At 47.6% G+C, this 25,621-nt stretch overlaps 1 protein-coding gene across 1 annotated transcript; it reads left to right on the forward strand.

Moving 5' to 3' along the window:
* LOC117892953 (connectin) lies at nt 1-25,582 on the forward strand. The gene is made up of 4 exons (XM_034799284.1): nt 1-121; nt 6,440-7,491; nt 10,814-11,030; nt 24,678-25,582. The coding sequence occupies exons 2-4, from the start codon at nt 6,478-6,480 to the stop codon at nt 25,541-25,543; spliced, it is 2,097 nt and encodes a 698-aa protein (XP_034655175.1). The 5' UTR covers nt 1-121; nt 6,440-6,477; the 3' UTR covers nt 25,544-25,582.
* Nucleotides 25,583-25,621: the final 39 nt, after the last annotated feature.

Here is a 25,621-nt window from a genome sequence, read left to right on the forward strand (position 1 = left end):
GAGAACGAGAACGAGCGAGAGACGAGACACGTTGCATTAGTCAGCAGATAGATCGACGACGCGGTCCCTGTCCCTGAACGTGACGAGGCCTTTTCGACAGCAAACCAAACGAAAGGATAAGGTAGGTAAAACGTTGCACCCTAGACAGGGGAGAACCCAGAAAGGGAGCAGACGGGACCCAAGTCATGTGTGTGAACCCCAGGGGTACTCCAGGCAGTCCTAGTCCCACCCCTCAGGAGTTTGCAACTAATTAAGCCGGTCCCTGGTCTGGTCTGCTCTGCTCCGTCTGAGTGGGAGCTTCGTTATGCTGAAATCTCTGCACATCTAAAAGCATTGCTCAATGTATGACAAGTGGCACGGGGGACAGGTGCAGCCGCAGAGAGAGAAAGAGAGGGAAAAGCCTAGCAGCAGAGGGTAACATGCCCTCCCCCAGCCCCAACGCACAGTCTGTCAAATGGCATCTTGGCAATGTTTTATTCAGAAATTTGCTCAAATATTTTGGCAAGTGAGTTAAAAGTTGTGTCGCACAGACAAGCCTCCGCACTGCTCCGTTCTTGCTCTTCCCGCTCCTTCGGCAGGACCTCTGCCATGGGTAACTGCCGTCTGTATTTATGTTTGGCCGAATGTTTGTGTTTGCCTCTTTTTTCTCTGTGTTTATTTTCTGTGTTTGTGTTTGTTTGTTTGTCTTTGTGGAGCAGCATTTTTGCCTAAACTGAAAGAATTTATTATATCCAGACAGCAGGCGGCAGGGGGGGGGGAGTCCTGGCGCTGCTTGACAAATTTTCACTTCGCAAAGTTGTTGCAACACACAAAAGTTGCAACAGCGCAAAAATAAATTCGCTTCTACTTCGCTGAAAGTCAAAGCGGAATATAAGAAAAAATCTTCTACTTAGCCGCCAGCAGAGACACAGGGGCAGGGAGGGGAGGGAACTGCTTTCGGGCAGGTGCTGCCAATTTGGGCATTAAGCAGTTGCCGGGGCTTGCAGCGGAGGAAGCTGTGGCAGGCAGGCCAGGCCAACGAATTGTGGCAGCAAAAAGTTAAAGCCAAAAAATCGCGACAAAAAAAAGGCAGAAAGGGAGGCAGGCCTGGGCTGAAGTGGCTGCCAAAGTAATGTTGCAGCAGCTAGATCAAGTGCAGTGGGGCGTTGTCTGTCTGGGAGAAGGCGTGGCAGGCAGCAGGCAGCACAAATATGTGTCAACTTTCGGGAGGAGATCCCCCCAGAGAGATGCAAGGGAAAGAGCGCGAGAGAGAGAGGGAAAGTTTACATTTTCTGGCAACTAGTTTTTCATTTTATTCTGGGGGCGAGCTGACAGGTATGCTAAGAGCTAAAAAAACGAAAACTCAAAGTAAAAGTATTCGAAAGTGCGACGAGAAGTGAGAATTTGAATAACATTTGCCATGCGAGTGCAGGCGGAGGAAGAGAGAGGCGATGGCAGTGCCCCTGGGGACAATATGTGTCAGCTGGCAATGACTGCCAGGCAGGCGCTTCCCCCCCTAACTAGCCTGATAAAAGTAATAACAATAAGCAAAAGTAAGGGACAGCAGGAGAAAGGAAAAAAGGGTTAACAAATGACAGTCGAAAGCAAAGTTTTGGTGTACCAAATGCGAAGCAATTTATGAAATATTTATGAAGTGTGACATGTGCCTGACAATAAATATATATTATTGAAGGAGCAGCAGCAAGAGGAGGGACAGGAGGCACAGGAGGGACAGTCTCCTGCTGCTGCTGACAGGGGAATCGTGTGTGTGTGTGTGTGTGACGCAAAAGACAAATCCCAGAAATACAAATAAAACGTGTGCGGACGGACGTCATCATAAGTTGGCCAAGCCGAGACACAAACTGATTGATGGCTGCCGTTTTGTGTGTGTGCCATTTTGGCTTTAGCTTTGCGTCATTTGTCAGCAAGGGGAAGAGGCTATGGGGCACGGGGCACGGGGCATGGGGGCACGTGAGCCGCAGACAACAACTGCAGTTTGTCCCAACATTTGACCAACAGCCAGCGAGAAGTTTTTATTGGGGCAAGCAGCAGACTTCCCGCTCGTCAGTCAAAGTCTGGCACGTCTCTGAAGCTGCGTTCATGTCAGAGCTTAAAGTTATATTCACATGGTAGTTAGGAGGGATAAACCTGCAGACACACACAGATACAAATATATATATAAATGCAGACACACAGCGAGAATGTTGCTGCTGCTGATGATGATGATGATGGTTTACTGCCATAAACAACTATGGAGTGAGTCGCTCTTCCGGCAGAAAAACTTATTGTTGACACAACCTCATGACACACAGACAGACGGAGACACTACTGACAGAGAGAAAGAGAGAGATAACAGAGAGAGAGAGTGAGCCCCACTAGAGACTGCCAACGCGGCAGAGTGAGACTCACCAGAGACTTCCTCGAGGAAGAGTGAGACATGAGGACGTGGAAGACATGTGGCAGACATATTGTTAGAGTCTCCTGCTAAAAGTCTCTGCTGGAATGTTGCTGCCACGCAGCGGAAGTGTCACCATTTGTCAAATAATGAAAATTGAAAACAATTTCCAAGCGGAGTAACAGCCAGCAAACGAGAGCGGATTTTCTTTGGGGTTTTCTGCCTCAGTGTCTTGATCGGTGAGGCTGCCACTACTGCTCTGGCACCCCTGCTCCACCCTCTTTTTGCTGCTGCTCCTTGCATAGATATCGCCAAGCATCGATAAGCCAAAGTTGTTGCTTCATCCGCACGGCAGGCAGTTGGCAGTTGGCAGTCGGCAAGGCAGTTTCCTCCTCCAGTTTTTTAAAGCTCACAAATTTACATTACAACAAAATAATATCTATCTATGTGTGTGTGTGTGTGTGTGTGTGTGTGTGTATCTGCAACTGTGTGTGTCTCTGTTTCCCTGGCAAAATTGCTTGCGTGGCTTGGCCGCCGCTGGGAGTCGCCGTTGCCGTTGCCGTTGCCGTCGTAGTGTAGCTGTCAGCCGTCGTCGACTGGCTGCGGCTTTGCTCCAATTTCCTACTGGGTCGTGCCCGCTCCCTCAGCTCCCTGCGCTCCGACCGTTCCGCTTTCTCCCTTGTCGACAGTTTCTGTCACACTTTCACACGCTTCCCTTTTGGGTGGGGGCCAGCCGGCATGGCCCATTGTTTGCACGCACACACACACACACACACACACACACAGGCAGGCAGGACAGACACACTTAAAGATACTCAAACACACAGATACACACTCGAAACATATGCGACGACGACGACGCTCCACAGGACCTGCCCCGAGTCCTGTGTGTGTGTGCGTTTCTCGCTTCGAAAGTTTAATCGAAATTATAAACAACAAGACAAATTGCTTCTTGTTGCAATTTTCCTTCAGAATTACGAGCGGTAGAGCGGTGAGAGAGGGGAGTGCGGGCTAAGCCCGGCTGATATCCAGGGCAAGTCTAGGACCCCGACCCCCCGCTCAGTTGTTGCTCCTTGTTGTTGCTGTTGTTTAATGATGTTGCCGGTTATGTACTTGGTGTACGCCTCCTAGAAGGTAGAACTATGGAGAGGGAGGCAGGGAGGCACTGCAATTACTTTAATCGGAAGGCTGGATTTGCAGAAATTTAAGCGATTTCTGTTGGTTAAACGTAGGCATTGAAAGTGCTCTTAATTGGCAAGCGATCGGAGGGTAGGAGAAGGAGAAAAAGAGACTGAAAGTTGGTATCTTTGTAGGTATTCCCAGTGGGAACATTCGTAGCTTTCTTTGGGTAATAATTCTTACCTTTTTCTAACCAATTTGATCTTCTTTTAGCAACAAAGATCGATGGTAGAGCATCCCAAAGCATCCCTTCTGTGCTTCGGTTTTGCTCTCTTTCTCTTCCCATTCTTGATACCTGCTGCTCCTCCCATTGCTGCTGCTGCTGCTGCCACTAGGTTCCAACCTTTTCGAAGTGTCTGCCTGTGGCAATCGCTTTCGTGTAATTGTTTTGTCGCCTTCTAAGCTGCAGCAAGATCAGTTCTAAGCACTTTATCGCCACCAGCAGGCAAGAATCTTTTGTGTAAAAGAACAGACTGCCGTCTAGACATGCCGGCAATCTCTTAGCTGCGATTTGGTGTTTTATATAGTCGAAGTTCATCAGCAGATGGATGTCTGCGCTAGCTGCTGCTACTAGACGATTGCAGGGAGGAGGGAGGGCGGCATTCTGTGTCTCTCTCGATTGCTGTTACGCTTCGTCGCTTTCTGTTTTTGTGATTTTGTGACATGAGTGAAAGAAAAAGCAGCAGCAGGAGCAGCAGTGGGAGTAGGAGAAAAGTTGTGTCTGTCGTTTGATAAATGAGTTATGAGAAGAGAGGCTGTAAGGCAGCGAGAGAGAGAGAGAGAGAGAGAGAGAGAGATATACAGAGAGCGCGTTGGAGTCGCATAAATCTTATGATTTATGCATAATCAACAAATTGATTTTTCATTTGCTTGCAGAGGGAAGACATGCACGCTCGCTCTGTCTCTTTCTTTGCCTCTCTCTCTAGCTCTTTTTCCTCTCCCTGCTGCTGGCTTTGGACTCTTTTTTTTGAGTAATTGGCTGTCAGCGAGGAGCGCGTCTGCCTTGCATCATATGTGGATGTGTGCCAATGAATAAAGATGTACATAAATCCTACTGCTCCCTCTCGCTCTTTCATTTTGAGTGCGTTGAAAATCTAATTACACACACGCACACACACACACACGCGCACGCACACACACATTTAGAGGGGATTCTGTAGGTGGGCTGGGGGCGTTGTATTTTTTGATTTGCTGCTTCACGACGCACTTAAAAATTCCAAGAATATTTCAAAATATCTCTCAAGAGCTATCAGGCTTTCAGGCTTTCAGGCTCTCAGACTTTAGTGTTGCCTGCCGCATATCCTGTGGCTCCTGTGGTCCTGTGCGTGTGTGTGTGTGTGTGTGTGTGCGTGCGTCAGGACATTTTAGTTTTGACTTTCGCTTTGATATTTAAATTGGAGTCATCAAGGAGTCATCTTCAGATGCTGCTCCTTCATGATTCATGCGCCTGTCTGCCGTCTGCCGTCTGCTCCAAAAACTTTTCATGTATATTTTGAGTACTTAATCCTGCGGTGTGATGCCACTTCTAATGCTACTTGAGCCCCCCATGAACTTTGCCCTCGACACAGAGGGAGATCTCAAGGGGAACGTGAAGCAGTGGGGGGCAGTTGCCAGATACCAGAGGATGACAGATAATCCTGAATAAGCATCCGCAAAAGCACTTATCATCGTTTTATTTAAAATTTATAATCGAAATCAATGTAATGAAGCATGGCGCAAGGGGGGGGGGGGAGCAGGCTCTGAAGCACGGCAACGAGAGTCAATAACTCAAATGACTTTCGGCTTCTCCACGCGGCAGCCAACTAATCCTCAACAGTAGCAGGAAGTTGCCACTGCCCCTGACTCTGCCCCTGACTCTGCCCCTGACTCTGCCCTGCCGCTTTGCCCCACTTTTTTGCCGCTCCCTCGCTGGCAGATTCCTCCTGTCTCGTCCCTGCCTCTCCTCCCTGTGTATTGCGACAATATTTTATGCATATCCTGACTGCCGATAACGAGGATAACTCACTTGACATCCGACAATAACTTATTTACACTTCATTATGCCATGAAGTGGAAGGAGCAGCAGGAGCAGCGGGAGCAGCAGGGGGAGGAAAGACACTAAAAATATGCCCAATGTCGCAGTGTGACTTATTAATTTATTAAAAAATACGAGCATAATTAGAGAGCACTTTGCCCAATGACACTTGAAATGCAAAAATAAGGCAGAGACCTGCCAGGCATTTCCCCCCTAGCCGAAATGAAGCCGTTTGCCGCCATTGAGCGAACAATCAGCGACAGTGTTGCAGTTATTTATGAGCTCGATAAATTTGTTTATGGGGGGTAAAGCTGGGAACAGCAGCAGGACAGCAGACAGAAGCTCTCTGGGGCAGGCAGGGGTTGAAAGGAGCAGCAGGAGCAGCATTGAAGCGTCAAATGAAGCCAACAGAAGAGGCAGCCAGAGGCCAATATTCATTTAAGGCCTAAAAGTGTGAGAAAAAGAGGCAATGAAGGGGCAGAGCTGCTCTCGTAAAGAATGAGCAACTCACCGCGGAAATTCCCAACTGAAATATGAGGCCAAAAAGTGAAAAAGTTAACAACATTAATTAGCATTTTTATGGGCAGGCAGGGAGCAGGCAGGCAGTCAGCACTTGAAGCACTTTTGCACAAGAAAAAGGTTAAGGCAGCAGGCAGCAGGCAGAGATTTTTGGGGTAGCTAACAGAAGGTCTCAAGTCAACATAAAATCAAAACCATTTCCGCGCCAACTCCATGAAAATCGAATTCCCTTCTCTTTCTCTTTGTTTGAAGTAATTTCCACCTTCTGTCTGTGCCGCGCCCCTGCCCTGCTTTTATGACAGATAAACAAATTTGATTGACCAAGTCATTCCGTATTGCTTGTGCCATTGCAGGAGCCAACCATTTGAAGCGCCAAGCACCCAAAAGCGAAATGTTGCCGCATCATCAGCGCCATAAAGTGGCGGCCTCAGCGGCAGTCCTCATCCTGCTGCTGCTGCTCGGCTCCGAGGCGCGTTCCAGTGACAAGGAGGGACGCCGCAATCGCAGTCGTCAGCAGGGCTCCGTGGCCTCAGCCTCGGCCTCAGCCAGCACAAATGGCGCCTACTATGGCGTCGGTGGTGGTGCTGCCTCCTCCTCGTCCTCGCTGACAGCCGCCAACTCTGGGGGTTCCGGCTATGTCTTCACCAGCAGCTCATCGCTGCCGGGCGGCAGCACCGGCTACACTGGACCCATGGACTCGACCGGCTTCTGCACACGCAGGCGGGACATGAAGCTGATGTGCTACTGCACACCCGACGAGAATCACGTGCCCGTGCAGAAGGCCGAGTGCTGGGTGTTCTCCGAGGGACTGCATCAGAACGACACCACCTGGACGCGCTTCTACCAGCAGAAGCGGCTGCGGGAACTCAAATTTGTCATTCAAAACAATGCCAGACTCGATTACATACCCACCATGATCATTGAGCCGCTGAAGAACCTCAGCAGCATTGTCATTGAGTACTCCCAGGTGGAGATTGTCAAGAGCTATGCCTTTGCCAATCTGCCCTTCCTCGAGCGGATCATCCTCAACAACAATCACATTATGGCACTCGATCAGGATGCCTTTGCCAATCACATTCGCCTGCGGGAACTCAACTTGGAGCACAATCAAATCTTCGAGATGGACCGCTATGCGTTCCGCAATCTGCCGCTCTGCGAGCGCCTCTTCCTGAACAACAACAACATCAGCACGTTGCACGAGGGGCTGTTCGCGGACATGGCACGCCTCACGTATCTGAATTTGGCGCACAATCAAATCAATGTCCTTACCAGCGAAATCTTTCGCGGTCTGGGCAACCTCAATGTCCTCAAGCTGACGCGCAACAATTTAAATTTCATTGGCGACACGGTCTTTGCGGAGCTGTGGAGTCTGAGTGAGCTGGAGCTGGATGATAATCGCATTGAGGTGAGTCAAGAGGGGAAGAAGGAATGAAAAGGGGAAGGGGAGATGTGGATTTGATGTGGAAAGAGGTGCAGAGAGTGGAAAGGCATTTATTGTGGCATAGATTCACAGAAATGCAGCGAAAAAATGAATGTTGAAGCCTCAGAGAGTACAGATTTTGTGTATATTTAGAGCTAAGGAAAGATTCTTAGAGGTAAAGCTACATAGAGGACTATTTGTAGGCCACTTTGGCTGTAAGTTTGTTAGAGAAATCAATGAAAAATCTTCTTTTGAGCTCCTAGAAGCGTAGCTACCTTTTGGCTCATCTGAAAATGAACCAAATAAATTGCATAATAATTATATCAGCGCTAAGTAAGTGACTAAATGTCACTGAATATAGACTACATTTTAGTTATTCTCCCATAGTTACAGCTTCCTTTTACCGCTCCCCTCTGAGGCACCTACAAAAACTCCAAACAAATTTGCCGTAAATTGAGATTTTGGCAGCGGAGCAGCAAAACAAATGCAATTCCAGCACGGGGGGCTAAGAGGGGAAACTTCTCAATCAAGTCTAATGCAAGTGGATTAAGGAGATTTGTCTGGTGCCGCCGCCCACGAGCAGCTGTCCAGCCCAGCCACTGCCCCCCCACTATTCGGACAGCGGCTGACTTAAGAGGTCATAAATTGTCGAGTGGCCATAAGAAACAGAGAGAAGGAAAGAGCCAGTGGGCTAGAGCTGTGTCTGCAGCTATAAATGGCATATCCTTGGGGCACACACACACACACACACTCGCAGACTTCCTCCTCGGAGGAGAACAACTTTATGCCCGGGTGTCATAAATTCAATTCGAATGTCTATTCTTGTGGTGATTTAAGTGGTCACTCAGACATTGGCTTGACCCCCCACGGTCCAAGGCGAAAATATGATAAATAGATTGGTAAATTATGTTCTTTTTGGGTTGAGATGGTGTGCGGTTGGGGGAGTGAGTGGGGATCCTGTGGGTGCCTTTGCTTAATTCGCACATTTCCCTTTGGGCGTCGGACTACACGCTGACAATCGCCTTTCGTCGCTGCTGTGGCTGCGGCAAACAAATGTGGCAGCGCCGCAAGTTAATCTACTTACAAAATATTGAATAACAAATCATGGGAATAATGGATTTATGGGCGGCAGGCACTCCTTTTGCCAGCCATCGGATGGGAACCGGGGACCCTGCTGCTGGCCAGCGCAGGAGCCAAGCGAAGCTATAAAAATGGCCACCATTCGGTGTGTGTCCTCTGTCTGTGTGTGTGTGTGTGTGTCCTGTGTGTGTGTCCTGTGTCTGGTAAATAGAAAAATGTCGCTTAACACTCGAAGCGCAAGGACATGAAGCATACAAAGTTATGTAAGATGAGTGGCAAAAGGCATACCGTTCGCTTCCTCCCGCCCTTGCTCTGCATGAGCGTAAATCCTGAATATCCATATCCATATCCTGGGCCAACATTGTTAGACACTCGGCCAGAGCAGCTACAGCTCCAGCTACAGCTACAGCTCCAGCTGCTGCTCCTTCAGCGCCTCGTGCTTCATTTTTCCCATTTTACAAAGTGCTCGCATATCATGTCACACTCAGGCAGCTCGCATATGTGTCACACAGGACCAGCACACACACACACACACAGACAGGGAGAGGAGGACTCTTGTGAGGCCAGTAGGTTACAGGACCCTCAAGTGCTGCTCACTCAAGTGGGGCTCGGACTGGATCCATCTTCCTTTGCCGCATTGTCATAGCCATAATGATTGGGCTTGTTATCGCCGACGTTGCGCATTGTTTCCTGGCCCCCCAGAATTTGCTTACTCTCAGCGCAGCAGCCCCGAAAAAAGTGTGTCTCCCCCCTGCCACAGTGCCTTGTGTGTGTGTGGCATTGTCGCCTTCCAATAATAGCAAATTGTGTTGCATGTTTTTGCTCTGGGTTGCCGCTTTTTTGCTCACTTCATAAATCATTTGCCGTTAAAAGGTTTGGCACGACCTGACACCACATAAAAAGAGATTCTTGCATGCCAGGCATAAAGCTAAAGATAAGCAGATAATCAGGATAAAGGGGATAAGTGAAAGTGCTGCAAACTTAGCACCAAAAGTTGAAGAGCAATTAAGAGCTTAAGGAAAAGTGCAGGAAGAGCTTAAAGAAGTTCTGCAAAGAGTGGTTTAAGTAAAGGGCATTTCCCTGACAATTATTCATGGCAATGTTCAATCAATCCTTAAACCCCCTGACCCCTCCCTTGACCCGTTCTTGTGCCGGCACATAAATGGCTCGTAAATTATATTTTGCTCGCTTTGTCAGGCTTATAAATGGGCAGCCGCCCATCAAACTAACAAAATAACGCCATAAAATATGGGCACAGATATGTGCACAGATATTTATATATTTTATGTGTCAATCATCTCAACAAACAAAACGTACGAGAAAAACAACGCGGAGTGCTTGGTGGGGGGCTTACATGTTTTTCGGTTATTTTTCACATGTTTTGCTCCTTGGACGCGGCATATAATATGCATAATTTTTCCATTTCCCCCGCTCCCCGCAGCAAAAACGACAAAGCATATTGAATATTAAATAATGTGGCCACATGGCGGGGCAGGGGTTTCACTTTCATTCGTTCAGCAGAACCAAAAAAAGAGAGAATCAAAATAAAAGAAAAACACACCACAGTGTATTTTGTTCCGTATAATAAAATCCAAGACAAACGAATTGGGGCACAGTTTCACAAACAAAAAGCAGTCAGGGAAGGTTTGGTGTAGAGGACGAGCACACGTGGGAGGACTATAAGATACCCTGTAGATAGGTTTTATATGTGCTAAAAGTGTGCGCTGAAATTCGCTTCAAATGGTGCTCGAAGGCCAGTTGTTCAAGGAGCCAAATTACACTTGTTTTCGGGTTATTTTGAGCTACAATAATGAACCAATCGAAGGCAGATTTGGCTTCTAAATATTGAGGACTATTAAGCATGATTCTGGCACTCAGGATTTATTTTCCAAATATTTTATATACCCCGAAATACCCTTTAAACCGTAACCAAAACAGAGTAGAAGCCACATATGTACATTCATACCGTTAGCATACATTTATGTGTGTGACTGTACCGTACATACACATAAATAAATACGCAAACAAAAACAATGCAAGACAATGAAAAGCGAAAACTCTCCCTCCCTCTCTTTGTGCCTGAAAACACAATGAAAATAATACGCAGAAATGCGGAAAAATGTTAGCAACAAAAAATATGTAACAATTTTTGTAACCTTCACTACAAATTTTAGCACACACTAAAAACTAAGCTAAAGATTGCCTTCTTTTTTGTATTTATTCACAGAGAATCTCGGAGCGTGCTCTGGATGGCTTGAACACGTTGAAAACTTTGAACTTGCGCAATAATTTACTCAAGAAAATCGACAACGGTCTGCTGCGTGGCACTCCGGCGCTGCTGTCCATCAATGTGCAGGCAAACAAGTTGGAAACGTTGACATTCTACACGTTCCAGCCAATTATGGACAATTTGGTTAACAGCACCAGTGAGCTGTTGGTGTCAGGTAAGGACGTGTTTCCCATTCATTTCTATCTGTGCTCTGGCCCCCAAACTTTTGACAGCTCATCGGGGGAGCAGTCGGACTGGGTGGGGTGTGGGGACTTAGACATGACAAAAAGCTGACAAATGCACAAATGGCTGGACATTGGACAGCCGGAGTAACCCCAACCAAAGTAATGTCGCAAAAAGAAGTTCTCTAGTTGTTATAATTACACATGCGCCATGTTGGCCGGACCAGCACCCGACACACACTCACTCCGTGTGGAGAGCGAGAGCGTCATAAAGTTTAATGGGGGGCATGCAAGCACTTTGTGTGTCTGTGCGCTTCATTAAGGAAATGTCGCATTTCGCCCGTTGCTCAAGTGTGCGCTTCCGCTGACACTTATGGTCATTGGCAGCACTCTGCGGCCACTGTCCCATGTGCCGTGTGCGCCGCCGTGTGTTGTCCTTTACAAAATGAAACCTAAATTAGTCATTAAAGTGCAATTTTGAAGCACAGCGCCCAGAGCCCGCAGCTGCCATAACAATAAAATATGTGCCGTTGGTGGGGAGCGCCTGTCTGGCGGCTAATAGCAGTCAGTCAGTCAGTCAGTCAGTCAGTCAGTTCGTCAGTCAGTTGCTGCTGGCTATTAGCGTGTTGATTAGCTTCAATTACAGGTGAAATGAAAATGAAATATCAAGTGCACGAATGCCCTCTCCATAAATGTCAGTTCAGAACTTCATTTGAATTTGTTTTTTGAGGCCACAAAATGCAACTCAATTCTAATAATTCCAATTTCAAAACAAGTTGCAAGGTCTTGCCAGAGCTGTGGTGAGGGGTTAGGGGGGGTGTTGCTGCCGCTGGCTGCAATTAGACTTTTAGCGCAGAAGGCAATCAGCAGAACAGAGCAGAGCAGAGCGGAGTGGAGCGGAGCCAACGCCGCCGCATCGACAAAGGGCATGGAATACATTTAAATATTTAGCAGCAGCCTTCAGAAAAATCACACACACACACACACATGCACACACACAACTTAATTATCACTCACACACACACATACAGCCTGAAGTACATGCACATGGCACATACAGTGGCATTTTGGCTAATGGTTTGCCATTAGCATGACTCATTTGCAAGCCAACAAAAAGCAAAAGAAAAATAAGAAAAAAATCAGAGTGCGGAGAGCGGAGAGAAGCGCAAACAAACACTTTGCAGTCCTGTGTGTGTGTGTGTGTGAGCTAACTGTAATTGCATTTGCAGACACACACACACACACAGAGAGACGACAGGCTGGCAGGCTGGCTGGCAGACACATTCCGTAAATTGGCTACAAAATGACTTCAAAATTGCTTTAAACTACAACCAAAAATATGTGCTACAGCGAGCGGAGCAGGAGAAACTTTTTTAATTCATATATGCAGTGATTATAGACAGTAAACACACACGCACACACGCACACCCAGACACACACTCATTCGTAGTCCTCGTATGAGTGTTTGGCACTCATTCACTCCGCTGCTGAATGCTTCATTAGAGCCTGCAAAAAGTTGGCTCAACATTTACATATCATGGGAGGCAGGAATATCCCCTGATGCCCTGCCTAAATTTGATCAACTTTCTGCTACTTTCTAATGAGGCAAATACGCTGGTAATTGGCAGCTGCCTTCACCATACAAAATGTTGCTCAATTTGGCGAGTGACAACATGCTGCCACTGCCCATGTGTTGATGCGTGGGTGTGCGGGTTGTGGCAGCCACTCAAGTGCACATAAAAATGTGCAACAAAATGTCGCACGACATGTGAGAAATGTCCTGCAAAGGTCCCCTGGAAACAGACATTTTGAGGCTGTCGTGCCAAAGATAAAGTTGAAAGTGGCAAAGCGGCAAAGCGGCTGGAGTGGCAGACATAAAACGTGCCACAGCACTGACAGCAGCAGCCGGAGCATTCCCTGGGTGAAAGTATTTGCTTCCTCAACTAATCGATCAGAGGGAAAGGTGTGCCAGACAGGGACACGAACGGGAGATGCCAAAATGTTTGTCAAACCAGAAGCTAGAGCCTGGCATGAGCTCTGGGATTTGTTTTGCGGGGTGGACAAATGATCATCAGCTCGAAATGGCAGCACATGCATCACACGCAGAGAGTTGCATCAGTTGCACGTTGCACAAACCTGAGGTCGAAGATAGTTGACTCCTCATTTCGCGCCGTGATTTGTGAGTGCCATGCGAGACCGTTGGACACTCGAAGCCTCGTACGTAATTGCCATTGACAGCTGGCAGGTGGAAAATGCTCTCGAACATTTTCAGGCAAATCCAAGCAAAGACCGTGGGGACACCGACTGGGACATCCAACTGCTTTGCATTCAAATGTTGTGTGTGCGGCGGAGCCCACTTGCAGCTAAACAATGCCCCAGTTGGTCATTTCATGACCCTTTTGTGTCACGACCACACACACACACACACACACATTTGAGGAGCCAGCAGCTAGCTCTGCCTTTTGCCCTTGTTGCAAGTTGCAGCTTGCAGGCTGCACCTTTTTGGTCATGTATTTGGTGCAACAAATTTATAGGCATGCCTCGGTGCTGTGGCATTTGTTTCAATTCCAAAAGCCCAACCTAAAAGGGAGTTTGGGGCTGGGGCTGGGGCTGGGGCTGCGTGTGTGGGCTTTTCCGCCTTCTATATCCTTGTTTATTTGTATGCGAATCACGTTTTGTTTGTGTCGTCGCGCCTGCGGTGTCCTGTAGAGTCTCCAATGGTCAGTGCACCCACCCAACGGGCACACAGACACGGAGAAATTTCAAATGCTTTCGCTTTAAAGGGTCACAATACGGCCAGCAGCAATTGGTAATAAATGCTACGCTCTCTGCCTCTAACTCCCTCTCTGTGTTGCCACCCAAAGGGCTGCCGTGTCCGTGGCTCTCAATTGGTTCGTTATGTGCCGTTGCCGTGGCCGTGGCCCCAGTCGTTAGTTGGAATTGAATGGTTATTGCTTCGAAATATAAATAGGATTTCTAACAGATTTTTGTAGCTTCTATTTATTTTTTGGTGTTTTTTTCAGCGTGGGCGCTGCCTCTGACAGGCACTGGCAACTGCAATTTGATTTTTGGGTGGCTGCTGCTGCTCCTGTTCTGTTTCTGTTTCTGTTACGGTTAGCGACACTTAATAGAGCACAGGGACATGGTCAAGGGTTCATAAATATCCATAGAGCGGCACAGATGAGTGTGCAGAGTGCTCTTGGGTGAGTGCTGACCAACAGAGTGAAAGGTACAGCAGCTGCCAAAACTTGTTGTAGAGATTCTACAAGGCTTTGCCCTGAGTTAGCATTAAATGCGCCCAATTGTGATTGCTTCACAGCACCAAGTTCAGCTTCTAAATGAGGTTTCCCCCCTAAAGATGACACAGGACATGACCTCTGGCCACATTAATTGCCCATCAAGGCAGCAAATTAAACTTTCAACTTTGAGAGCAGCCCCAAAAACTCATTTGTATTGCAATGTCAGCAGCCTGGTAAACACTGCAACAATAAACAGGTATTAGTGAGCAAGGGGGCAGGAGTGGGGGGAGTAGTCGTAGCTGTAGGCCGGAAGGCGAGAATTTATTGAAACGCATAAAAGGCGTTTGCGCCTCATTGGCAGAGAATGAGCCCAAAAAACAAAATGATGTTTCGGCCATAAACTGGACAAATGAGCGTGTGGCACGCACCCGAAATTGACTTTCAATAGTCGAATGTCAGCAGGACAGCCAGCCAGCAGTTGTTTCATGTCCTAGCTCCACATGTCCGCATGTCCGCTCCACTTCCTCTGGCCAGGAGAGCGGCAGCAGCCAGCAGGCCAGCAGGCCAGCAGCAGGCGGCAAATCCTGATGATTGTTTGTAATAAATCTATGGCTCAAACTGTGTGTGTGTGTGTGTGTGTGTAACATGTGTGTCCAAGCTGAGTAATAAGTGTGTGTGTGGCCTGATTTCCCCGCACCCACCCGCTTTGATTGGCATTCTCTCCCGCTCTCCCACGAGTGGCTGTGGGGGGTTCTAGGGATCCATTCGTAGTCGTAGAGCTGCTTATTGGATGTGGGCTGTATATTCATGCATAAGTACGAGTTGTAATTCATTCCGTTTCGATTCGTTTCATTGCGTTTCATTTGCAATTTGCTGCGGCAGCTCCGGCTGCTGCTGCTGGAAGCGCCACTGCATAAATCACTCACTTTTCCCTGCCTGCCCACCGAAAAGTATGCTAAGCTGTGGCTGTGGTGGCTGTTGCATGGGGGGAGACGACTAATAAATATTTTAGAATTCAATTTCCGTTTTTGCAAATGTCAACCAGCGCGTTGTCCTTGGCTGCCTCTCTGCCACGGGACTCTTGCCTCAGACTCTGTCTGGGATTTACTCTTAAATTCTGGGATATAATTCTTTGGCACATTATTTGTTGGCACTTTAGTCTTTATGGCATTATTTCTTGCCACCACATTTATTTGCTTATTTTATTTGAATATTTTATTTGTTTGTTGCTATGCAAAGAATTGATTGATTGTCGAAGTGCATTTAATTGCTTGAATCTTTGGCTAAAATGTTTTTATTTTTTCTACATTTTCCCTTGCAATATTTAACATTATTTTATATATTGATTATTCTTACATTATTTTGGCTTTTCTATTTGTGATTTCATTTTATTTTGCATATTGATTTATTCTTCAATTTTTATATATTTATTCTTATTTTATTTTTCCCATGAATTTATTTATTATTTACTATATGAATTTATTTACCTACTTTTTTTATTATCTCTCATTTTCTCCCAACATTTTGTTCCATTTATTATACAATTAAGTAAATATTCTTCGATTAATTGCCTGCTGCATGATTCTCTATTACATTATTGTCAGCGATTTCTTGGAACATTTCTTTGGTACATTTTCTGTGCATCTTCTCTGCCTTCTCCTCTGTTTCCTGCTCTGAACTCTTATTCCTGCTTCCAAGATTTAAGTACAGCTTTTGCCTCTGCTGTGCCTGCACTTTGTGTATTCACGGATCATAAATTAAAATCATCTTCCATCGCCTGTCCACGTAATTAAACGCAAACTCATCGCTCATTTTTGGAGCTCCAGCCATTGTTCGGGCAAGTCTTCCTCTCTCTCTCTCTCTTTATGCATGCCTCTGTCCCTCTGTGTGTGTGTGTGTGTGTGTGTGTGGCATGCATTTAATTGTCTGTGTGCCTGGGCATCGTTTTAATTACGCACCTTTTTCTATACGAGAGAGAACAGAGAGAGGAGAGAACCGAACAGAACAGCAGCCGCAGGAAACAATTCAATTGAATGAAAACTGAAACTATGCGATGGTGCGGGCGGGGAGGAGTCGGATGTGGCATGTGGGATGAGCATGGGGAGTACTTTTAAAACAAACAATAAAGGGGAAGTGGCTGGAGCAGGGGCAGCGGCGGAAAAGCGTTGGCAACGGCCACAGCCAGGAAGCGGCAGAACCGTAGCGAGGCGAACACCGAACACCGGTACGCTGATGTTAATGGACATCATATTCATGGACAAATTTGCACACCATTCTTTGCAATATCTGTAGATGGGAAACCCCCCCTCCTCATCCGAGGAAGCTGTGCCACTGCCAGCGGCCTCCATTAAGTAGTTCAATTATAACTTAAATGCATATTATTAATGAGTTTTTATTGTTTAATGGGCAAAAAGTTTCCACTCACACATGTGGCAGGGAGAGACAATTGTTGGCATATTTTATAATGATTTTCCGCCACTCAAACACTCTTCGAAAATCATTTCAAGCTATAAACTCAATTGGGGGAAAAGTGCTACAAATTGAATCGAGTGGAAAAGTCGTTCCTTTTGGCTTTCCTTTTGGCTTTCGAAACTTAATCTAAATGCGGCTTACAACTGGTAACGGGAATGGCAACTAAAGCCTTTCTCTTGCCACTCGACTGACTGCTGACTGCTGGCTGATGGCTGATCATTAGCGCGGTTTATTAGCTGAATTTATTATAATTGTTGGGCGCAGGCAGCAGGGGGAGTCGACTAGCTGTTGCCGACTAGTTTCCGTAGCTCAAAGTTTGAGGACAGCATTTCGGCGGTTGCTTAATGAAGCTTGTTTATAATTTATGCGCACTTCAAGGTGCGGTAACAGTGGCGCGTCTGTCTGCATGTCTGTGTGGCCGTGTGGCAGCATTAGGCGTGTTAATTTCCACCCACACCCCCACAACCGTAGGCATTCCCATAGATGTTTTGGAAGCCATATTTGAAGAGGCTTTTGCTTTTAATACAAATTCATGGCTGGCTGTCATTGGAGTAGCACTTAGCCTCCCCCCCAAACCCCCTGCATGTGCGCTCGTGTGTGGCATGTAATCTATCTTAATATATGCACAGGTATGCCATCAGCCTCAGCGCCAGCCTCTCTGGGGCTAATGTTTAACCCTGCGGTTTTTACGGGCACACGAATGTCGATTGTTTTGGGCATGGGGCTCCATGAGCAGCAGCAGGAGTGGGCTTAGGCCATGTATCTATGAGTAGTGATTCCCCGGTAACGTTTCCCATCTGTGTGTCATCAATCCTGCTTTGGCTTTCGACAGTAAACAGCAGCCACAACCGATAGAATCATTAAAAATCTCTGCTGCAAAAGCCACACAGGGAGCGAGAGCCCGAATATTCCGCAGTACCTGCGCTCCTGGCTTATTTATTTGCATTTGCATGGCTTGCCATATTGGTAATACGCTTAGAATGTCCGTCCCCCCCCCCTGCTTGGAGCCCGGCTAAAACTCATTAGGCCCAGTGCCTGCTCGGCTCGGCAAACATAAATTGTGGCCGTGGCAGGACTCGGACTGTGTGTGGCATTTAATTGAATATTTTGGGGACAACTTATTGCCGCAGTCAATAGAAATATATGGAGTGTCGCATAACTCTGCAGTTCTCAGCAGCCATAAATAAACGGGGCAGGCTACAATATGTTATAATTTCAGTTTACAATTTATATAAAGTCGGACACTGTTTGGTGGCTTTCGTATCTGTGGGCTACGATATCTGAACTGACAGACAGAGCAGCCGCAACGGGCAGCAGCAGCAGCAGCCAGTCGATGGACAGTGGCAGCAAGTGTTGGCATTGATGGATGGCCATTTGCTACACCTACAAATGTGGCACAAGGCAACCCCACACTTCCGCTCTCCCTCTACCACGATCAAGCGGACATTTGAGTTTGCAATTTATGTCAGCTTGATGCTTGATATATGGCCTGCCCGCCTGCCTGCCTGTCTGCCTGCATGTCGTCAGTCCGTGCTCTCTATAGAATATACAAAATGATAATAGACTCGATTGGGGATTGTAGTGTAACCCGAGGGAGTTGAGCATCCACTTGACTTGGCAAATCACAGAGCAACAATAACACTGCTTTTCATTACTTATTTATGCGATTTTTATATCCATCTACTTGTCGGTGGGGAACCCTCTTCCTGTGTGGCGTATATTTTATTAAATACAATTCAATTCGCAGCACAAATCGAATGGGGGAATGCGTTGCCTGTGCCTGCGATGATGCGTTGGCTATTTCGGCAGACATTAGGCCGGGCAATTGCTTAAGGGGAGGGAGCTGGGGGGAGCTACAATCTGTGGGGTGGCTTTTGCTGCCCATAGGGGTAACAAGTTGTTATTGTTGTATGTTTCTCCACCCTCTATTTATCTCACTGTCTGTGTGTATTTTTTATGCGATTTAACATATAACAAACACATTAGTTGCATAGACAACTTCTTCCACACCCCCTGCTTCTCTATCCCCCTCTTTAGCTGTGCAAATAATATTTATTCTCTTTTTTTCTGGCCAACTTGCTGGAGGGCTAATGCCCAATGCGCTCGCCCGCTCTCTGTGGCGCGGTTGAGTGGTCATATTTGATCGGCCGCCCCTTGATTTCTGTGGATTTTCCCTCCCCCCTCTCCCTTATGGAAAAGTGATTTTCCTTTTTTTTTGCCGTCTGTGATTCTCTCGTCTTTGATTTGTTTATGCGATTTCATAAAATATTTATCCCCGGGCGTAGTTGTTAAATCGCCTGCAATGGGCTTTTTCCCTTTTGACAGTCGCTGCTTAGGGTCGTACGGAGAGGGGTTTGCCGTGCCCTGGAGGGGTGGTGGGTGGTGTGCTGTTTGATCTTCCTCTCTCTGTGCGTGTGTATTTATTTGACTTTACGCTCGATTGACGAAAATAATTTGATATCAAATGAAATGAAAGTGTAATTTTTGCGCTGTTTTGGCTGTTTGCTGATTGAAAATCAGTCGACAAAAAAAATAAAAAAAAAAAACTCGGAATAAACGCATTTGCCGCAGCGGAAGAAGCAGCAGCAGCTGAGGGAAAACATTGAAAAGCGGAAATCATTTGAAAATGTTATGAAAATTATAAAACTACAAAATTCTCGCCCTATCCCTCGCTGAGTTTTTTCTCCCTTATTTCATGGATATTTCCAGCAGTAAAAAGAGCAAAAAATAAAAAGAAAACAAGTAAAAACTTGTGGAAAAGCCAGGGTCCAGTGGCTGTGCCTTGTCCCTTTTGCTTCCGTCTGGTTTGGTATTCATTTTGGCTTAATAAAAAACATTCAATGAGGCAAGCTTTCCATTTGGCCAAATAAAGAAAATTGGGCGAGAAAAGCGACGGCCATTCAAATGGCACTCAATGGCCACTGCCCCAACGCTCACTGCTTGCCCCCCTCTGGCACCCTTCCCCTGCAACCCGCTATAACAGGAAGTGGAACCCCCATTTGATTTTGAATGAACTTAGTGAAAATTGCAGGGCACTGCTCGGGCATTGGCAACAGCAGAAGTTGCCCTCGGAAGAGGAACCAGAACCAAATTAAATACACGCAGTGCGAATGAGCCAAAAAAGTCAGCCAAATCACACACACACACACACACACACACACACACACACACACAGAGCCATAACAAGCCAGGAAAACAAGCCAACAAGCGGGAAAGAGGGAGCAAAAAAGGCCGTGGAAAAACACTCTGAAATTGAAGCTCATTAAAAAAGAAGGGAGACGACCCCAAAAGCCCCCAACCACCAGAGACGATTGTTGGAAGAAGGTTCCTCAATTTGAAGACTGTGCTTCCCCTTGGCTGGACAAATAAAATAACTTTTGCTGTGAGAAAAGAGTCACAGAGGGAGAAGGCAACGATTCTAGGGAGAGCAAGTAGAGAGAGGGAATACTCTTTCAAGGGGTGAAATTATACTCATAGGAGAAAATCTAATGGGAATATTCTCTAATATTCAAAATAATTCCATTGCAGATTGTTGTGCCTGAACAAATTTATTTTAGTAAGAGAAATCTTTAAAATATGCCGAAAATGACCAAAAATTAATTACTTCTTAGCAGAAATATTTCTTAGAAATCTTTGCTTAATGGAAAACTACTCAAAAACATTACGAAAATTCATAATCATTCCATTTTCTGTAACATTTCTTTGCTGCCTTTGCCGTTGCACTGATTCTACCTACAGAAACATTTAAATTCTGTTGACCATCTACAACTTTGGCTAGAAATTTCCATCCCTCAATCAATTTTCTGCAAAATATATGCAGCCTGCAATGTGTACCATGCCCGGACCTGCCCGAAAGAGTATCCAAAGCCAATGGCCAGCCCAATTCACGCCTCTCAACCGGACGGATGCCTCAACCTTCATCATCTTCACTCTCTCACTCACTCACTCAGTCACTCTGTGGGGCAGCAACTAGCTGTGCCACACTACCATCGAGCACAAGTATATACAAAGCGAAACTTTCGACTTCATTTGCATACATAGCGCTCTCGAGAAATGTAATAAAAAATGATAAAATTCTCTGGAGAACAGCCAGCGCCCACCCACACATAGGGGAGCCTGGCAAGGGTCCACACTCTCGAATCTCCTCTTGAAACTTGCTAACTGTGCGTGCCTGTCCCCTGATGCCTCTGATGGCGGCGGCGTTGCTGGGTCACACACAGAGCAGGGTGGAGCAGCAGGCAGGGAGCAGGGAGCCAGCAGGCCACAAACGAACCCAGTTCCCAGTTGGCCAGTAGCCACCGTGTTGGGCAGTTGGCTCCCTGCTGCTCCCAGCTCCCAGCTCCCTACTCCCTGCTGCACGCCCTTCTTCACACTTCTCTCCTCTGCTCTGTCCACCAAAAATGAGCTGATTTCATACAAAGCTGCCGCTCGCGTTGCGCTGCTGCTGGTGCTGCGGCATTCATTGTGACCCCGAACCCCGAACCCCTTTCCCTTTGCCCACTCCCCTGCTGCAGCGAGTGGGGGCGGCGCTGTGGTTCTGGGGAATTGAAGTCCGGAGTGAAACAAAAGCCAGGAACTAGGCCAGCAGCTGTGGGGTCCTGCCTGCCAGCCAGCCCGCTGCCCGCTGCCTGATTTGGGGGCGTTTGTGTTGATGTTTGAGGAAAAACCTCATGGATGGTAGCTGCGATTTCTTTTGCGCTTTTCAATATACCAAAAAAAGGGAGCAACAAAATACAGACTGCGGCGGCCAGCATGGCTTAATGTGGCAGTGGCAGGAGGAGGAGGAGCAGCGGCGGCGGCACCTAAAACCAACCAATTAAAGCGTATTTTTACCCGCTTCTTGCCCGCTCCAACCCACTGCTTTGTATCTTTTGTGTGTGCGTGTGTGTGTGTGTGTGTTTTAGTGTATTAAATTTATGTTTTTCTTTTTGCCACTAAAGGGAGAGCGAGGCGGCCACTGGGACTGCCGCAGCTCGCTGCTGGATGGCTAATGAAATGCCATTTAGAAGGTCAAACGAGGCGGCTGGGAAGTTGATGTATGACAAGCAGTTGCCTGCTCAGGGGCTCATTATGAGCGGGGGGAGCAGCAGCAGCAAGAAAACTTGCGAGAAGAAGATCTCAACCCAAAAGAATGCCAGCAACCAATCAGCCTTCCAATTGGGTAGCTCTTTCCCCCTGCAAAGCCTCTCCCAATCACCAGCAAAAGTAGCTAAAAGTAGCTCTCAATATGCTAAGCTACTGTGTGATAGGGGAAACAAACATGCTAAGAGGGTGACTGTGGCAGGGACTAATTATGAATATGTTTCAGCACATGAAAATGTGACACAGACGACGACCGACACATTGGCATTAAAAGTGGCCAAACAAAGTTCCAGTTTTTGGGTCTAATTTGGGCACACTGTACAGTGTATCCTCCCCCCAAACACACACACACACAGGCACACACATGCACACCCAAAATGCACTTATGCAAATATTGCTGACCAAAAAGTTATGAGGAGAAAAGGAAGGAAGGAAGGAAGGAAGGAAGGCGGTAGAGAGAGCAGGAGCAATGACAATAATAAAATTTAATGTACACACAGACGCATATGCATATGTAGTGGGGGCTCTATTAGAGCGGAGGGACCTGAGTGTGTGGCTATGTAAATGTCCTTTTGCCAAACCGTAAAAACGTTTCCGGCAGCTCCCTGCTACGAGCATAGCCCAAAAAGAGGCAAAAGGAAAAGCAGTGGCAGTGGGGCAGAGTTGAAAGTCATCTAGTTGACTAACAGCCGCATATCTACATGCATATAAGTGGGCGTGGCAGCAGGGGGGAAGCTTCGCTGCTAAGTTCATTGCATGCTCGAGAGGGTGAGGGGAGTGCTGGAGGGGCCAGTGCGCTCTGTGTGGAGGAGTGTGTGCAGCAGACCAAAACACTTCCTACCGCTTTTGGCCCAAGTATCATTAAAAATATAAAAAGTATTTTATGTCACACACAGATAGTAGAGTCTGTGTGTGTGTGTGTCCTTTATTTTCCTCTGTGTAATTTCTATTTTTTAAGCACTTTTTTTGTTCTTCTTACTTTTTGTTTTGTTGGGCTGCCTGCAACGTCATTGTCATTTGGTCAGCTGCATGCAAACAGCTGCCAGTTTTCAGCTCTCTTAACCTCTTACCCCCCCCCTCTCTGTGACTGTGACACCCCTCCCCCTGCAGTTCCACTTCATTATCATGTTAATTTTGTTGTAATTTGCTTGCTAAATGTTGCCAAGTCGTTGGCCATTTTCGCCCCACACCCCACTAAACATTTTTCCGGACTTTGCCTTCAAGAGAGTCTCCAGACTGAGGCTCTGTCTCCCCTCTCTGCTGCTGCCTCTGCCTTACCCCACTCTCTGTCGTTGTCTCTGCCTCTCTGTCTGTATGCATATTTAACTTTATTTATGGTTTTTGCATGCTTTCATATGGAAAATTAGAATTTTTGACTTTGTCTTGCCATTTCCTTGGTCGTTGTCTGGGCTCTCCCCCCTTTCCTACCCCCTTCAGCTGCCTGCACTAATTTGCCAACTATTTTCTGTGGGCTGGGAGGCAAAAGTTTTCCTTTTGTCAAGGCAACTTTTTGGCTTTCGCTACAAAAATATGCCACGGATTATTATTGTCATTGTGCCCAAAGGAAAAGGGGGGAGCAAGGAGCAGCAGCTAGGGACAGGGCCTAGGACTGCTCTCATATGCTGCCAACTCAATTGGCTGACTGAATGTGAAGCAGCTTCACTCTGCTGTGCTCTGCTCTGTCTGCTGTCTCGTCTTTCCCTTTGTTCGTGTGTGTCTCTGTGTGTGCATTGATAATGATGTTGCAAGAACCCAAGCCCTAGTCATGTGTTAGTCAATATTTTTCGTAACGTTTATGCTAATTATGCGACATGCTGACATGCTAAACTGTGTCACACACACACACACACAGTGTGGAGTGTGTGTATTTCGGGGCCTAATTATGCCCCAGAGACAGGGCGACACAGAGACAGGCAGAGACAGCGACAGCGAGGGTCAGTAAACCCTTCGGGCGGGTGCGGGCTGCTGACTGGCAGCTCATTATCCGGTGGAGAAATGGCAGGAAATTGGGGGGAAAACGTTGCAGAAGTTTTGCTTGGGAAAACTCATTGAATCGTAATTTGATTTATTCATTAGAGCATTGTCGGTGATTAGATGCTGTGCCAGAAGAGTCCTGGCACTCCGGGAAACTCCAAGGGAAGCTCTGGGAAACTCCGCTCCCTCACTTGTTTATCCGCTCAATTTGAGGGGCAAAACTCCGCCACTAAACCAAACAGCAAATTGAAAGGGAACGCATGGCCGGCCAGAGACGACTACAAAATAATTGACAACAGAGTGGGGCAGCAGGGCGGGGGCTGCGGGGGCTGCAGGGACTCCTGCTGCTGTCCAGCTGACTGACAGGCGGGGTCGTAGGTTGGGTCTTGTCTAAATTGGAAATGTCATTGAGGCGTTTAACGTGGAGGAGCAGCAGCCAGTGCCCAATGACATCTTCTCCAGCGCCAAAACTGCAGCTTCAATTGTCGCTTGGCAGTGGGAAAATCATTGAAAACGAATGGAAGGCGGGCAGGATGCAGTCAGCCAGGACTCATCGAAGCTGAAGTTAGGACTGGAGTTGGAGCTGTGCAAAATCGGCCATCAAATGACAGCCAATTGTTGCAGTCTTTGGCCACTTAGCAGCTGCTGCTGGGCCCTCAAGCACCTGACACACGGCACAGACAGCGGGACGGGGGGCGCGGGTGGGGGACTGACGACAAAAGCAATTTCATGGCTAGCACAAAATGGCAGACAGACAGCAGACGGCAGCCAGCAGAGCTGTCAATGTGTTTGTGTGTGTGCCTGCAATATAAATCGAGGCTAAGCCCCCGCACTGAACAAAAACTCTCTTTCTGCTCCTCTCTTTCTGTTCAGACAACAAATTCATTTGCGACTGTCGCCTGCAATGGATCTTTGAGTTGAGAAATCGCACACGTCACCTGCAGCTGCGTGACTCGTTGGACGAGTTGCTCTGCTCGCTGCCGGACCCCAAACTGTCGCACTTCGTGGACCCAGTGCCATCGAAAATTCTGGATCTGTTGAACGTTGGCGGCTTCACGGCCATTGGCAGCAACAGCGCCAGCATGGGCGGCATTGGCAACAGCGTCGTGGGCAGCAGCTACAGCAGCTTGGATGATCTGAGTGCCGGGGGAGCCTCCAGGAAGCACACGACGAGCAAGTCGCGGCAGGCACTGCGCGGACAGCGGCAGTTTGCGGCCGAGAATGTGGTGGAGGGCAAGATGCGACGCAAGCGGCAGCAGCAGGAGCTGGCCCAGGGGCAGCTGGCTGCTGTGGCGCCCACCCACAAGCGTTACGACTACTACGACGATGTCAATGGAGGCCTGGGACAGGCACTGGGCCACGATCTCGATGATAATCTGAACCTGCACAAGCAGGGCTCCTTCTACAGCCCGGGCACGGCCACTGGCACGAATCACAACGATGTGGAGGTGCTCATGGGTCCGCATCAATCGTCAGCCACTGGCGGCGGCGGCGATGCCCTCGATGTTTTGGCCAACAAGAACACGGTCAATGTGCGACTCTTTCTGCTGAAGCCCGAGATGCTGCCCTGCCACGATGAGCTGAGTGATCCCACCGAGCTGCCCCTGTCCCGCGATCTCATGGATGTGCGCAGCAACGTGCAGGACTCGCCGTTGAACGGTGCCACGCGGCAGGATCTGCTCTCCGGACTGATGCTGCTCCTCTGCCTGCTGCTGTCGCTGTCGATCAGTCGAGGTTGATTCGGCAATGAATGGCAGTTCTGCTCGTTGGAGAACGCTTCTGCTCCTGCTGCTGCTTCTGCATCTGCATCTGTATTC

Source organism: Drosophila subobscura, chromosome J (assembly GCF_008121235.1).
Source record: "Drosophila subobscura isolate 14011-0131.10 chromosome J, UCBerk_Dsub_1.0, whole genome shotgun sequence".
In the NCBI taxonomy this organism is placed as follows: Eukaryota; Metazoa; Arthropoda; class Insecta; order Diptera; family Drosophilidae; genus Drosophila; species Drosophila subobscura.

Bases quoted from the DNA above. Each gene is read 5' to 3' on its own strand.
- LOC117892953 (XM_034799284.1), top strand. From the start codon at position 6,478: ATGTTGCCGCATCATCAGCGCCATAAAGTGGCGGCCTCAGCGGCAGTC. The intron at 7,492-10,813 runs GTGAGTCAAGAG...ATTTATTCACAG, and splicing joins TGGATGATAATCGCATTGAG to AGAATCTCGGAGCGTGCTCT. The intron at 11,031-24,677 runs GTAAGGACGTGT...CTTTCTGTTCAG, and splicing joins CAGTGAGCTGTTGGTGTCAG to ACAACAAATTCATTTGCGAC.